Below are 16120 nucleotides of genomic sequence, written 5' to 3'. Positions count from 1 at the left end.
TCAAAGAATCCCATTTGCCCTGTGACCTCAGGTTTGCACTGGTAGTTCATGTTTAGTTGGTTATTTATCATACTACGTAAGCATGAATCTCTATTAGCAAGTGAGGCTCTGTAATATGTATCTCTTCTCATAATTTACTATTCCACCTATTTGTGTAATTTGCAAATTCTAAGTAATATTTTTCTGCACACCCTTGGTTGAGAAAAGATTTAGCCATGTATTTTTGTAGTTCACCTCTGATATTTCTGTCTGCCTATAAAGAATGCAGGCAAAGAAGAGATTTTTAGAGCAGAAAAAAATGGGTAAAAAGATAAACTACTCAGCAGAGAGTTCCAAGGACTCTTTGAAAGATGCGTGCAGAGGCTGTTAATCAGGAAACTAAATGTGTCCAACCACATTAATATATATATATTCTCACAAGGCCAGAGCCTAGCAGAGAGACATTAAATTGTTAAAGAGGGTGGTTATTCTCAGGAGTTGCACAGGATGGAAACAGAAGAAGAGAGCAGTCAAATCCAAGCTAAAGGATGTGCTAAATTCAGCTGTGAATTCCTTCTGGCGGGGGACCTTTGTTCCGCACTCATCAGCTCGTGGGTCTGTAACTGCAGGGGCAGTGTCTGTAGCAATGAGAGAGACTGGCCAGCTCAAGAGAATGCCTCCCCCTTCACCCAGGTGGGTCACCCCACCATCTGTGAGCACTGTGTTGCTTCTTCCCCCGAAACCTGAAGTAATTGTGCAGTCAAGTGCTTATCTAATTTACTACTTACTGCAATTTTAAGACACTACTTGCCCCTACCACCTACTATTGTGGTAAAACAGCAGTTCTTGTTTAGCTGGTTATTTATCACGCTATATAAGCATGAATCTCTATTAGCTAGTGGGGCACATTACTCTGTAATATGGATCTCTTCTTGTAATCTACTATTCCACTTATCTCTATCATTTGCAAATTCTAGGTAATACATTTCTCCATACTCCTGCAAATAGCCACCCTCTTTAGCAATTTAGTGTCTCTTCGCTAGGCTCTGGCCTTGTGAGACTATATATATATATTAACGTGGTTGGACATGCTTGATTTCCTGATTAACAGCCTCTGCACTCATCTTTTAAAGAGTCCTTGGTACTCTCTGTTGAGTAGTTTATCTGAGAGTAGCCACCCTTCATAACAATTTAATGTCTGTTTGCTAGGCAGGCTGTGGCTTGTGAGAATATATCAGGAACAGTGTGGCCAGCAGGACTAGGGAAGTGATCGTTCCCCTCTGCTCAGCACTGGTGAGGCCCCACCTCAAGTACTGTGTCCAGTTGTGGGCACCTCACTGCAGGAAAGACATTGAGGTGCTGGAGCGTGTCCAGAGAAGGGCAATGAAGCTGCTGAAGGGTCTGGAGCACGAGTCTTATGAGGAGCGGCTGAGGGAACTGGGGTTGTTCAGCCTGGAGAAAAGGAGGCTGAGGGGAGACCTTATCGCTCTCTACAGCTACCTGAAAGGAGGGTGTAGTGAGGTGGAGTCAGTCTCTCAAGTAACAAGCAACAGGAAAAGACGAAACAGCCTCAAGTTGTGACAGGGGAAGTTTAGATTGGATATTAGGAAAAATTTCTTCACCAAAAGGATTATCAAGCATTGGGACAGGCTGCCCAGGGGAGTGGTTGAGTTGCCATCCCTGGAGGTATTTAAAAGATGGGTAGACATGGTGCTGAGGGACATGGTTTAGTGGTGGTTTTGTCAGTGTTAGGTTGATGGTTGGACTCAATGATCTTAAAGGTCCCTTCCAACCTAGAGGATTCTATGTTTAGCTGGTTATATATCATGCTATGTAGGCATGAATCTCTATGAGCAAGTAAGGCACATGCCTTTGTAATACGGATATCTTCTTGTAATTTACTATTCCACCTATTTCCATCAATTGCAAATTCCAAGTGATACTCAGGGGCCAGCAAGACCTCACCCACGCTATTCCTTCACACACACCGACCGCCTCCCGCGCAGGGGAGCTCGGCCCCGGCCCCCCCCCGCCGCCTTTCCAGGCCTCTCTCTCCATGAGGTGAAGCTTCAGGCGGCTGGGCCTGTCTGCTCCAAGCCTCTGAGAGGCGACCCTGCCTAAAACCTCTACCCGCCTCCCGCCCTGCCCCTGCCCCTGCCCCTGCCCAAGCCGGCAGCAGGGGCTGCCCCATACCGGAAGGGGCCGGAGGCGCACGAGCAGCCGTTAACGGCTCCCGGCGCCGCCGCTAACGGCCTGGGGGGCGACGGAGGGGACGGGCACGCAGCGCGCGCACCTGCCGTTGGAAGCAGGGGTGAGGGCAGGCGCGGCCCCAGCTGCTCCGAGAGTGGGCGGGCAAGCGAGCAGGCGGGGCCGGCGAGTGACGCGGGGCTGCGCGGCGTAAACAGCCCGGCGGCAGCCCGGCAACCAGGCGGGATTGCTGCGCCGTAGCCGCTCCCGGCCACCCTGAGGGTCGGGTTGGACTGGACCGGCCTTCCCCGCCCGGTGCCGGCCGCAACGGACGGGGAGAGGCTTCTCGCAGCGGCCTTGAGAGGTTGAGGCCGCAGCCCGGTGCGGCTGGTGGGGACGGCGGCAGAAGGAAGCTCCCGAGGCCGGTCCCGGGGAGGGAGACTGCCGCCTCGGGCATCGGTTCACGGCCTCGGCGCGGCTTCCCGGTAGACCCGGTGCCAGTGGAGCCCGAGCGGCGGCGGTGGCGGGGGGGTGCGGGTCCGGTCGGTGAAGATGGCGACCCCGGGGATGGGCTGGCAGCAGCCGCAGCACGGCTACGGTGGCGGTTCGGCGCCCGGCGCGGGAAAACTCGGCTCCGGCTCAGCCCAGGGTGGTCTGGGCGGCGAGCACAGCCCGGACCTGCATTTCAAAATGAGCAAGAAGATCGCCCAGCTCACCAAGGTGAGCGGCCGTTCGCCGCGCCCGGTCCCCCGCCACCTTTTCTGTCTTCCTCTCGGTTTATTTTTATTGTTTCCCTTCGCTTCTCGCCGTCGTCTCGGCAGAGATGTGGCTGAGGAGAGGCAGGCTGTCGGGGTCGGTGTTAAGTCCCCGTGGGAGGCGGCCGTGTTCGTTTCCCGAAGGCCGGGTCTGGAGCGGCCGCCTTGCCCCGGGAGCGGCCTCGGTCCCCGGGGACGGGAGCACCCCGTGCCGGGGTCCCGCGGTGCGAGCTCCGGCGTACCGAGAACAGCGGAGGTCGGACAGGGACTGTCCAGGGAAACTGCCGCAGTACCGGTTCCTAGTTCCTTGTGTCCGAATTCCCTCTAGTACAGGCAGGTAGCTGGGTGTGTGGGAGGTGATCCCTGATTGCCAGGCTGATCTTTGGTATTTATTCTGTGAAGACTGTAGCTTCTCTTTTGGAAGCCATTCTCTGAGTCTTTTTAAACAGAGAAATTAAAAGTGATGCTTGTTTTCCTTCTGCTGAAGTACTGTGATTCAAAGTGTCTGGTAATATCTTAAATGCCTTAGATGGTGAGGGAGAAGTGGGAGAATACCTCTGGTCTTGTATTGCTGATTGAACATCAGTTTTCATAATATCACCCCTTGTATAAAAATACATTGTATCTTTGTTAAAGGCTGGGGTCAAACTACAAGGAGTTTTAAAACCTTATTGTTAAGGCTGGTAGGCCCTGTGTTTCGGAAGCGGTTGTAGCTATGATTTACTTACAATAATTTGAAAAATGCTCTGGTGCTGTAATTGCACTTGTATGATGCTCAAGTCATAGGTGAATAGCATTGTTTAGGAAATGAAAGGCAGGCTATCTTTGCTAAAGAGGAAGGAGAAGAAATAATTTCTGTGAAGATTTACATAGCTAAAACATTTAAATATAATTTAAAAGCACTGTGGGACCTGCTAGTATTCTTTAAATATATGCTAAAATGGATGAAGGTGACATTTTGTTGGAACTGAGAATGAAGACTGCTGGCAGTCTCTCTGTGGAGGTAGTTCATATTTATGCACAGTTGATGCACCGTCTACCAGTTAAAAATAGTATTTATTGTGGCACACCGTGCACCTTAATGTATTGGAAGACTGATGACTGAGGGCTATTTTGTCTTGTTTTTGAATTCAGAGTCCGGTTTCTTTACATGTTAACATTGGTGGAACTAAAATTGTAATTTCATAAGGAGAAAAGTAGAATTAAAATAAGGTGAAGAATCACTTTGGTTTTACTCCATGTGCATACAAGAGCTGAATGAAAGTATTAAAGATGTTACTACAAACTTCTGCTCCCTAAAAGGTACGAAAAGCACCTAGAGACCATAAATGTATTGTAGACTTATCTTAAGGCCTAATGCTTATGCAAAGTATTACTTTCAAAGAATAATTTTTATTTGTGTATGTGTCCTTTGATATATTCCCTTCCTTTCTGCAGGAATTTACCCAGCAGTTTATAGCTGGTTTCAGAAACAGTGTTGCACTTCTGTTGTGAAGTCATTTGTGTATACCCATGAGTTCCACATTGCTGGGCATGTGCCCTATGCCCTCTCAGTTACTATGGGTGAGATGTCTTGAGATGGATGCGAGTTAAATATGGATTTAAATGCATGGTGCTGGAATATTTTGAACTTCTGTATTAGAAAACATGGAGAGGTTTTTTTTTTATGATCCATAGTAGAATTCTTCTACAATTCCAGAAGTTGTGTGCGTGTCTGTCCTGCCAAAGACTTCAGAGCAGTTCAAATAAAAGCTATGAATTGTCTTCCGCTTATGTATTTAAAATAACTGTAAACTATGTGCTTCTACAAGGATTTTACATTTGAATTACACTTTTGCAGGACTGGAATCTTGTATTTGTTTCCCAGTGACTTGCAGATTTTGGTAACGTTTTAGTTTGTGTGTTTGTGTTCTGTTTTCAAGTTTTAGGGAGAAAACTTGGAAAATTAGCTGATCTTTGTACTGACTGAAGGTCTAGAGTGAAAAACAGTATTTCTAGATGTAAAACAGGATGTGTAATAAAAATACTTTTCCTGCACCTATCACAACAATAAAATTAAGAATTCAAAGATTTAGACTAAAAGTATTCTATAGCATTAATTTCATTGAGGTACAGGAGCAAATTTTGACAATTTTGTAGTTAGAGTTCTGAGGTCCTACATTTCTGTCTGTTACTTGACCTTTCAGAAAGAGAAGCTTAAAGGAAGTATAGAAACTTCTGGGTAAAGTATAATCTGAACTTTCTAACCTGCTCTAGAATCTGAAGCCTGATTTGATAGATGGCTCCAGAGATAATCCTTGAGGAAGGACTCAAGCTGCAGGGGAAAAATATAAGCACAATACTTAATTTCTGTAAGTGAGAGTTAACTGTCTGAGAAGATTTAATTTCACTTTGCAGAAGACTTCTGGAAATCAGCTGATGCAAAAAAAAAAAGATATTAGGTTGTTTCTATGAAGGTCTTTTGACCAAATTTTGCTGCTCTAGCTTTGTCAAATGCTTACTAACTTCTGTATAGAATTCCTCTTCAGTAATCTAGGAACTTCTTATTGAGAATACCACTTCTTAATTGTACTTCCCAAATTTTTTAATGTCTTTATATATAAGACACTTCTCACACGCCTTCCAACAGTTTTCCCCATTTTTTTTTTTTTTTTGTCTTCTAACTCTTCTGTAAGACTGACTTGAAGATATAAGTCTCTCAGTGGATTTAGAGCTGAAGTCAGGCGCTTTACCAGGTCAAAACAAACCCACCAGTATAGTATAGTAAAAGAAAATCTAAATATGCTTGGGGCATTGCCAAAGGGATACACATAGTTAAATTATCCAGACAGCTCTGTCTTCTGACAAAAGAAATGTGACTCAGTAGTTTATTTTTTGCCTATCCTTGTACAGTTTGTATTACAAGCTGTGGGTAGCAGCAGAAGAAAATGCTTTCCTCACAGAAGATGCAGGTCACTCATGAAGTTCATGTAAAATTCCAAAATTAGGATTCCTCTGTTATGTTTTCACATTACTCAGAGAGAATCTGATGTTTCAGTCAAAACAATGCAGGAACACAAAGAAAAAGGTGAAATTTGTTTAATAACCAGATTTAATCAGTAATTTGGAGTGAGGCAAAATAAGATTCAAATCCGTTTCACTAAGCACAAAACTTCTGAAGTGCTTAATATATTTTTATTTTTGGATGGGGGGGAGAGAGTTACTTGATTTAACTTTAATAGGCTTAATTCACAGGGGAAGGTAAAACAAGTAATTAGAAATGCAGCTTTAAAAAATTAAATTACGTTCCACGTCATGTTTAAACACTGCAGTAAATTGTAACTGAAGCAATTTTAGGTCTTCCTCTCCAGTATAAGCTCCTTATTTTTAGCCGTTTTGAAAGATCTGTGTACCAGCGTGGGGATAAAGTAGCATCTGACACAAAGATTAAAGCCAACAAGAAATAAACTGCGATTATGAGGTTGCATATATATGTTTGTGCTACTGCTTGCTGGAGTGCTAATGCAGTGTTGAATTATTCCTGCTGCAGATGAAAATATGCATATATATATTTAATTACTTTGCATAAGACCACTGGAATAGAAAATAAAAGCAAGTTGCTGTTATGCTTACATCAGTAGGGGAGAATGGGATTAGTTTTTACAATTGCCAGAAGTTCAAGTGTTTTTTGTTTTGGTTGGTTTTTCTGCGTTTTGTGCTGTAGTTTGCAGCTTGAGCATTTGTGATTAAGAAATCCATATCCTAAATGTGCCTGCAAAGTCTGTTGTGCAAGCTTTCTGACATCAACATAAATCTTTGACTTTTATGGAATAACTGCATGATCCGTACTGGGATTATGCAATGAGAATCTTCAGCATTAATTTGGTTGCATGATATTAACTGCAGAAATGGTACATTAACTGGAAGAAGAGTCTCTTAAGTGCCACGCAGATGATATGTGCCCTACAGTGATCATTTTTATCTATTTAATAAAAAGAAAAAAAACCATTCAAAACTCCAATGTTTTCCCTTGGTACATGCTTAGAGCTGGATAAGTCAGTTCTGGAAAGGTTCCAAAAAACTCAGCTAGTTCAAAGACTAAGGCAACAATGTTGTCCAAGGCACGCCATACTTGAGTAAACTAAAGACTGGAATCTGGGACACCCGAGACCAGAGTTGTGTTCTTAACTCTGCAATCAGCATGTTGTGTAAATTTGGCAAACTGCTTTTTTAAAAAAAAAATAAAATTTCTCCTTTGTTTTCCTTTCTGTTAGAGAGAAGTACTTAGAGAATAGATGTTAATGTATTAGTTAGCCCAGTGAGTTGCTTGGGCATGTAGGTAGTAAACTTATTTCAAAGAATAAAGAGCAAATTTGATGCTCTCTCATTCAGGTGCTTATGCTTTTTGTGTGGGCTTTTTTGGTGGGATGGTTAAACATCTCCTTCAGCTGGCACAGAATGCAGTGCTATGGAAGCAAGAGCTATAGGGTTTAACTTGTATTAGTGATTCTTAACAAAATATTTCCTGTGAAACTTTTTTAGTTTTTATTTGGAAACAGTCTGCCTCAGGAAACAAAACAACTAAACCTCTTGCAGAAGGTTCATTGTGTGTAGGATTGTAAGGAAACTTAAAAGAAGAGCCCTTTAAAATAGGGAAGAAACGAGAATCTAAAAGACCCTGTGGAACTGTTTTTATGTTAACTGTCATCATGTGGAAGTTGATGCCATTAACAGTTTTGTAAAAACTTGAGGCTTAGTTTTTTAAGCAACCTTATGTCATCTCTTCAATATGTGTTAACATTGGCAGCAGGCCAGTATTTGCTAACAGTTCTAGGATTGCATGAAAAGAACTGAAATTTTGAGGTGGGTGTGATGTGACTACATATTTGAATGTAAAAAATTTTGCATATACTTCTGACTAGTAATGTGGCAATAAATGTTATGTTTTCTTATTACGTAAAAATAGTTTTCGAGGACTAGAAGGTATGACAGCATAATATTAGAGATTAGATTCTCTTACATTTCTCTGGATTTACTTAATTTTGGTTTGCATTAATTATTCCAACGATAGCTGAAGTAACTCCTCTAAGAAGGGAGAGACTGAAGGTAGGAACTGAGAAAGTGAGAGAGACGATATGTCTGAAGCGGTTGTCTTAAGATGTTTCTCTTTATCGTACTACTGTAGTCTCACCATCTTCCTTTTCTGACTTTGTCCGTGTGGTGTTCTGACTGTGTCCTTGTTCTGCAGTAGTTATGGCCTTAACAAGGGGTACTCACAGAAGAGTTTTCTGCACCCGTGATAGGACAAGGACAAAGATGGGACTCAGTAAAAAGGGCATGTCTTTAATACTATCTGTTATAGCGCAGAAAAACCAAGTAGAGCTTTCAGGTTCTCAAAATCTTCTTCAGACTTTAAATAAAATCAGCAGTTATGGTCTTTATGCGAATACTTGCTAGTTGAAGCACTAAAAATTGCTTTAAAGCACCTGTGGCTTCTAATTTAGACCTGAAGAGGTCTTTCTTACCTTCCACGTTTCGTATGACAAAAATTATGGAATTCGGTGTTTTAATTAACGCGCTCTTTGTCTCTGAAAGAAGAGATCAAGAATCTTAAACAAAAACAAAAGTTGACAATTCTTATATGAAGTCAGGGAACTTTTATTTAATGCTGTTTATTCCCATTCAGGACTAGTAGAAAAAAGTTAATTATTCTGATGCTTTGAAGACCTTAGGACCATGCACCTCTTAAATGGTTCTTCCATTCATTATCATTGCACACCTGCAAGGTGAGACTACAGGCGTGCTATATGGACCTGACATGGGTATATTTTAGAACTCAGTGTTGTGGTATGTGTGAATTAGGTTGATGACTTTACAGTCTTCTGTCACAAGACATCAAAGAAGAAGAAAAAGAGAAGTAGGATAAGGATGAAATATTTTTAATATTAAAAAAATGTTCAAATGAAGTTCCTTTCCTCTCCACCTGCATAGTCTTAATGGTTGACTAACTCAGAGTTCTTCTGAGACTACTGACAACTTAAAGTTCTAAAGATATATTCTGTATGTGTGTGTAATTGAAAGTGTGATGTTGTTGAAAAACTGTCTGATCGCACATTCACATAAGTTACTAGTCTAAAATGCCTCTTCAACATGCTTGTGCATATATTAGCTTCTCTGAAATTGTTTTGGGTTTTTGGGGTGGTTTTTTCCCCATTTTACAAACATCCAAAAGAATAATCAAAGAGACAAATAAATTGGGGTAGAGTGTGAATAATATGATGTGCCACTTAAGGACATGAGTTAGTGGTGGACTTGGCAGTGGTAGGTTTATGGTTGGACTTGATGATCTTAAAGGTCTTTTCCAAACTAAACAATTTTATATGTATCCTCTTGCTCTATGCTTATTCTTATTTATTGCTATAATCAAATAATATAGAATTACAAGGAGCTGGAAAACTATTAGATGTTATCGTTCTATGTACTTCAGCTGTTAAATCTGATATGTTAGTACATTAAAGATATTTAAAGAAAACCTGAAAGGTGAGAAATTTAGTACAGTTTGATGTTATCAACATGTCAAAATTTAAAAACTAAAGAAGAAAAAACTTGCAGGCCATAAATGAATCCTGATCTGACAACATCGCTAACGTGTAAAAACTGTCAACCTTTAGCTGCTTTTTACATATGATGATATAAATCCTATGAAAAAAGAAATATTTGAAATTTAGTTTGATTTTTTTGTGGTGGCTTTTTTTCTGTTGTTATTGCAGTTTTCAGATAAGTACTGCATTATGAAAGAAGGCTTTTGGTATTATCTTGATTTAGGTAAAATCAAGAAAGTGCCAGTTCAGAGTTAATAGCATAATACTGAAATGCCTTCCTCCGGATGCAAAAGTTGTAAATGGGAGAAAGAAAACTCTACGTAATTGTACAGGGTATTTATAGATTCATGTCTTTGTACACTTGTAAATTAGCGTGGACAGAGCACTTTGAAGTACTCAGTCCTGCAAGTTCTTATTTGTCAAGTCTTATAAAAATGTGGCAGCAGAAGACAGTAAGGCAGTCTCTTTTTTTTTCTTTTTTTTTTTTTTTTGTATCTGGAATACCATGAAAGTGTAAAGAAGTTGTTTCAAAGTTATAAGTCTTACCGCTTGTTTAGCAAAAGTCAAATTGAAATTTAATCTTAGTCATAGTGGTTCTGTACTTTCTTCAAACACTGTAAAACTGTATTCAGTAACAGCATTGTTTGTATTTGGATATTTTTATGTTGTCATGCAACCTATTGGTCACATGTACTTTTTTTTTTTTTATGCCTAGAAGTACATTTAGATGCATACTGCATCTAATACATGTTTAGAAATGTTATTTGTCATAAGTCATTGTATTGATGCAGTGACTTCCAGTCTGAAGTAGCTTCTAACCACTGAAATTCTTTCAATATCTCATTCTCTAAACTCAGACTTTGGCTTTAATGAAAATTGTAAATTTTTTCAGTGATACTACTGTTTCCCCACTCAAATCTCCAAGTCTTCATTGAAACTTCACTCTCCTGTTAACTGTGTGGAGGAAGGAGGGCGTTACATTAAATAGTCACTAATTTTTATTTGCTGTTTGCATGCTTACTGCTAAATAAATCTGGCAAATCTCAGCATAACGTTACGAGTTCAGATGCGTATGACTCTTGGCTGGTACAAGTTTGGCAGTAGTAAGCCAGGCTTCTATGTGTTCTTCTAATGACTGATGGCATACCAATAACCAAAGGCATTGCATTCCAAAAATAGCTAGAAGAAACAAAAACAGTCTACAGCTATTCACCATCTTGTCCTACTTAATGCACATTACCTGGTTCTGTTTCCTCAGTCAGGCTTTTTTAACTGAAGGCTATGAGGAAGAACAACCTTTTGCTGAGGTTGTCACTTGGTTAAGCTCAAAATGACAACCTTTAAAAATAGCTACTGTTAAAAAGTTCATGAAGTCCTCCTTGTTCAAGCTGCTCCCATTAAATGAAAGAGAACCTTTTATTTAAAAAAAGTATGAGATGATTATAAGAAATACTTGCTTTCTATTTCCATTTTTATGAGATTACTTTAATCGTTCCATCCTGTTTCCTAAAATTTCATTTGTAGAAACCTGAATTATAATGTATTTAGAAAACAGGTGTGCTATAATCCAGAGATTTTTAATTGAACAATGTTTTTGCTCACAACATGACTGAAAGCTATAACTTCTAGTAAAGGGTGTCTGACACTGCCTTCTCAGATCTGGTATTGCGCAGTATGGATGCTGATATGTTTGGATAGGTTGTACTAAAATGTATTGCAGTAATCTCCTGTGACTGTCTTTGTCCTTTTAAAATGTGACAAATGAAAATAGTGGTAAATCATTTCTGTAATAAAGATTAGGGTAAAGGACTTCTTTAAAATTTCTTTCATTTATGTAATTATAAGTATAGATTTCACCTTTAAAAAATACATTTTATTTGTAATCGGGGATATGTTTACAGGCGAAAAACCCACTTTTTGTGTCATGCCACTGAGAGGTAAAACTACGTGAAATTTTTGATCCATTGTTTTGGTTGGGTGGTTCACTACCTTTCCATAATGTATCTAACATTACAGCATTAACTTATAGTTCCCGTGTCATTAAAATTGGTCTTTTTATTTGTTTGTTTTTAAAAGCATGTGGCCATTTGCTTTATGCTGGGATAGAATTTGCAAAAACGTGTCCTAAAACAGAGACTGGACTTTGACATGAAGATCAGTTTGTGTTCTTTTAGCTGATCTGGCAACATTCTGTGGCCGTTCTCTCTCCTGCCATGATTCTTGTCTTGCCTTTTTTGACTTCCATGCTCTGCTTCAGGCTTTGTCATGGATGCCTTTTCAATCTACAGTGTAAACCATTCACCATTGGATGTATTGAGCGTATTCTGCCTTAGCTTCAAATATTTAATGCATGAGATCGTAATTCTTGTGATTTATGTTTGGGCAGGCAGTGCTGTATTAAGCATCTTTGCACCTTCTGTACAAGCGAAGAGCCTGAAGCAAGTTTAGCTTCTGTTGGTTTTTATTATTTTCCATATTTATGAGTTGATATTCCAGAATAAACTATATTCCAAATCCCAGAATTTTTGGGGACATAACTGTGTGTGTGTTATAGACATGGAAATTTAAACTTCTTTTTTTTTTTTTTTTTTGTGGGCCTATGCCTCCTGTTCCTGAGGGAAACTAAATCTCCTGCTTTCAGAAAACTCTTAGGTTGGCACAGTCAGAGACTTAACTAACATGTCCTCTCACTATAAAATATATCTGCTTCTGTATGTGCCTATATGATATTATGGTAAATGTGTCCTCTTAAAGAAAATCTTACTGAAGTCCTGACTGACGTGCCCTGTTTGACTCTAGAGTAGCTAGCAGTTCTTGAGCCTCTTTCGTTCTCATGTATAGAAAAGGTGTTCTTATAGAAAAGGGAAGAATTTGTTTAAGTGTACAGAATGAAATAAAATTATCTCATGTGAGAAGTATAAAATCCCATTAGTTTGTCAAAGATTTGAGAGTAGCCTGAAGTTTATCTACAAGAACTGATTTTATCGAAGAACATGACATATATTTTAGTGAAGTCTGAGGCTGTGCGTGCTGTTCTTGGAAGACTTGTGAAGCGGAGCCTGGTCTGAGGCGTTGTGCTGGGGCAGTGCCGGGTCTCTCTCCTGCCCCGCGGCCGCGGTGCTGAACCTGTGGGGCTCCTCAGTCGGTGAGCGCCGTGTGCTTCTCTCCGTGGTGCTGAACGTAGGGCCGCCTCGACGTTTCAGCCTCAATGGCATTGATGTCGAGAACAAATAAGTTCAAATAAGTTTTATTTCCAGTTACGCAAACCAGTACATTTCCCTCCTAGCAAGATCTCTTTAGAGGCCCAACTTACATAACTACAATTTCCCAATCCTTTTATGTAGTCAACGTGGTAAGCTATAACATTGATTACACCGAACACTGTGAAGGTGAGTGCAGTGAATTATTTATCTGAAAATGTGTGCCATGCCATTTTGTTGTGGCTTCCGAAAAGCCTGACAAAAAGACAAAGAAGTGTAAATGAAAACAAGCACTCATATTTTTTCAGGGAGTTAGCAAATTGAGAAATGTTTGAGAATACTTAAATAAGCAGCAGCATTTTATTCATATTGTCAAGATTCTAAAAGAGGGGTTCAAGTTTGATTTCCTGTAGCTAACTTAGTGAATATACAATGCAAAACTTGATGTTCTCATTCAGACTTCATACCTGGTTAAATTCTGCTCTGAAATAATTGCATTCTTACCTTTTTAATGATTTTTAAAAGTTGGAAATGCAGTTATCTTATCATGAAATTCATTAACAATATGTATTCTATTTCTGAATGTTGCCCAAAGCGTAGTAGAGTCAAAAGCCCTTAGAGCTCTCAGAAGAGGAAAAAATTGCATCTTGAAATTATATACTACTTAAAAGCACTTATTTCGATGGTTACGCAAAAGTAGTGATAGAGGTCTGTAAGATGACTACCTTTTTTACCCTGTTTCTTCACTTAGGTGCTGCTACTTTTTGTTTTGGGAAGCTTTGAACTTAATATCACTCTGCTGAGAGAAAATTCATTTGTATATGGAACAATTTTTGTAGAGTGAATATCTTTGCTGTGTTGTTTGTTTGTTTTGTCAAGGGCAAACTACTCATCTCCTCAATGCAAATTCCGTTGTTTAGCTCTGAGAACTTTCCAGTGCATTGTTTCACAGAGCCTAAATACTCACAAACAGGCACAATACAAACATAGTGCCTTAAATTCCTCTAGGGTTCTCTATACCTGAAAGGCTCAAATCAAATATGCAAATATTCAAGAAATAAATCTGTGAGGAATTGCAGCTCGGAGACTAAAACACAACTTGGAGTAGCCCTTTGGCCTGTCCTGGTTCCCTTGCAGCAATGTAAGATCTAATCATATAGCAGATGTGTCAACTATCTCTATTCATCTATCTAGACTATTAATGGGATTTTTTTCTCACCAGGAGGCAAATTGGGGAATTTGTACATCTGTCACTAAACCCTTTTTTTTTCTTCCTTTTTTCTTTATCTTCCCCTCCCTCCTGCCTTCCTTCAGTATGCTTCTCAAGATTTAACTGTCTTAGGAAATTGCCTAAAGCTAACTGCACTACAGATTGGCAGTGGTTGTTTCTGACATAACCTGATTGGTAGAGGTTAACATCCCAAAACTGAGAAGGGGTTTTGATTGGGTGTTGGTGGCAATACTGCCACACCTCTCCCAACACAAGGGCATTGAGTTGCAGTTGCAAGTATATGCTAAACCAGTCTGTAACAGGAGGAAACGGTTGATTCAAGTTGTATGCAGAATGAATACCTAAGCTAATTCTGTTCATTGGAGAGCTGTGAAGGACTATTTTTGAAGGTTTATCTTTTATCACAGTACTTATTTTCACAGAGATTGAAGCAATTTGATTAATTTGACTTTCTAATTCAAGTCACTGATTTATTGCGTGACAGCTCAGGAGGTATAATGCATGGCTGATCTTTTTTTACGCACTTGTGTTTGCCTTTTTAAATGGTGCGTTACCTGCTGAGAGTCTCAGTAGGCTGTATCGGATGTTGAAACAAATGAATTTCTTAGTGTTTACACCTTCACCTTAGTTTATACATTCCTTATGCTTGCTTTCTAAAGAGAACTGCATTGCTTTCAAACAGAAGCCATGTAGTACTGTAGATAACATAGCTTATTTCTAGGTAATTTTTGTTTATTCTTAGGCAGCTGGGACAGGGTGGAAGCTGAACCTACAGTGAAAATTTCACGTATCAATACATATAAGATATGAGTCGTATGGATTAGAGAGCTTCAGCATTATCAGCTCATTTCATACCTTGTTTTCTGAAGTAGTACCAGATACGAATCTTCTATGTAATGTAGCTTAAAAGCCTTTCTAAGGCAGCTTATATTGCTTTCCTTTTAGATGTTCACAAAACATTGACAACAGAAGTTTTCTTTTTTTTATGTGGCCTGAGAAATTTAGATGATCAGGTTTCCTGAGCTTGTCTTGTTTTTTGTTTTTGTTTTTTTTTTTTTTTTTTGTAATGGATCAGGAAGTAAGTCTAATTCCTGGTGAGTGCAAGGTAAACTGTTTACTTCGGTAATCAGTCCATTACTGCTTTTTGCTGCTTTTGGAATGTTTATTATGTATTTCCTTCTTTATTATGGTACACTGGTATCACTAATGTTCCATTCTAATGGCACTTCAATTAATTCATTGAAAACTCCGCACTGAGTTCTAGTGCATTTTATATCCTGGTTCTGTGACTGAAGACTGCCTAAAATCCAGGAGGTATATTAGAAACTTAATGAAAAGGCTATGGCAAACTAACAAGTGCAAACATTTAAGTTTTTATCTGTAAAGGAGACATTTATGAAATGCACGTGTCTCTGTTGGTATGCACTGAGCTTGTTCACTTTTAATGTTCTTTATGATAAATAACCTTTTCACTTTCATGGAAGAGTAGTTGTTTTGGAAGCTGTATTATACACAGTATATTATGTACACAATGTATTGTATCTAACCCTTAAACTACAGGGAGAAAGCCATGGAAGTTCTCTTTAAGTATAGATTAGAATAGGGAGAGAGTCTACCAAAAGCAGAACAGAAAGGTAGGTATCAAAATCTCTGTATTAGAACCACTTCTGACTTTGTTATGGGAGAAGTGGTGCATTAATTGCTGAAGATACTGTGCTTACTGTTTCTTAAGACTGCTATTATTAAACAAAAACAAAAAACCCCCAAAAACCAACAACCAACAGACCAAATAACACAAATGCTATATACTAGCTAAATTTGAAATTAAACTTTGAAAAAGTATTTGAAAACTTTGGCAAATTTGTTGTCCACTGCAAAATGTTTCAGTCTGCAGCTTGTTCTGTACTGTCTCTTAACTTTTTAAGACATCATTTATAATTCTATGGAATTAAAGCTGGTGTATTGGAAGCTGCGTTGTACATAGAATAGTCTTAAAATGTGCCTCAGTAATTTCTCAGTATTCTATCAATGTGTTCTTTGTATATGGCTTACTGAGATCATTCCTAAATTTTCTCTTAGCTAATGGTGTATTTTGCAGTACGCCACCAACTGAGCTCATTTTTTAAATTTCCTTTTTTGTACAGAAATGGAGTTTTCTACAGTAGTATTCAGAACTAGGCATGTTTG

The 16120-nt window shown here is 39.3% G+C and overlaps 1 protein-coding gene across 1 annotated transcript in view; it reads left to right on the top strand.

The window, feature by feature from the left end:
- Positions 1-2665: 2665 nt before the first annotated feature.
- The window catches only part of FAM184A (family with sequence similarity 184 member A), a 65660-nt gene continuing 52205 nt past the window's right edge, over positions 2666-16120 (top strand). The window contains exon 1 of the mRNA XM_074150565.1: positions 2666-2886. Coding sequence (XP_074006666.1) covers positions 2719-2886 — 168 coding nt within the window. The 5' untranslated portion in view covers positions 2666-2718. The remainder of the gene's footprint in view (positions 2887-16120) is intronic.

The sequence above is a fragment of the Numenius arquata genome, chromosome 7 (genome assembly GCF_964106895.1).
Source record: "Numenius arquata chromosome 7, bNumArq3.hap1.1, whole genome shotgun sequence".
NCBI classification, from domain to species: domain Eukaryota; kingdom Metazoa; phylum Chordata; class Aves; order Charadriiformes; family Scolopacidae; genus Numenius; species Numenius arquata.
The sequence above is the reverse complement of the archived record's forward strand: the minus strand, read 5'-3'. Positions and strand labels throughout refer to the sequence as shown.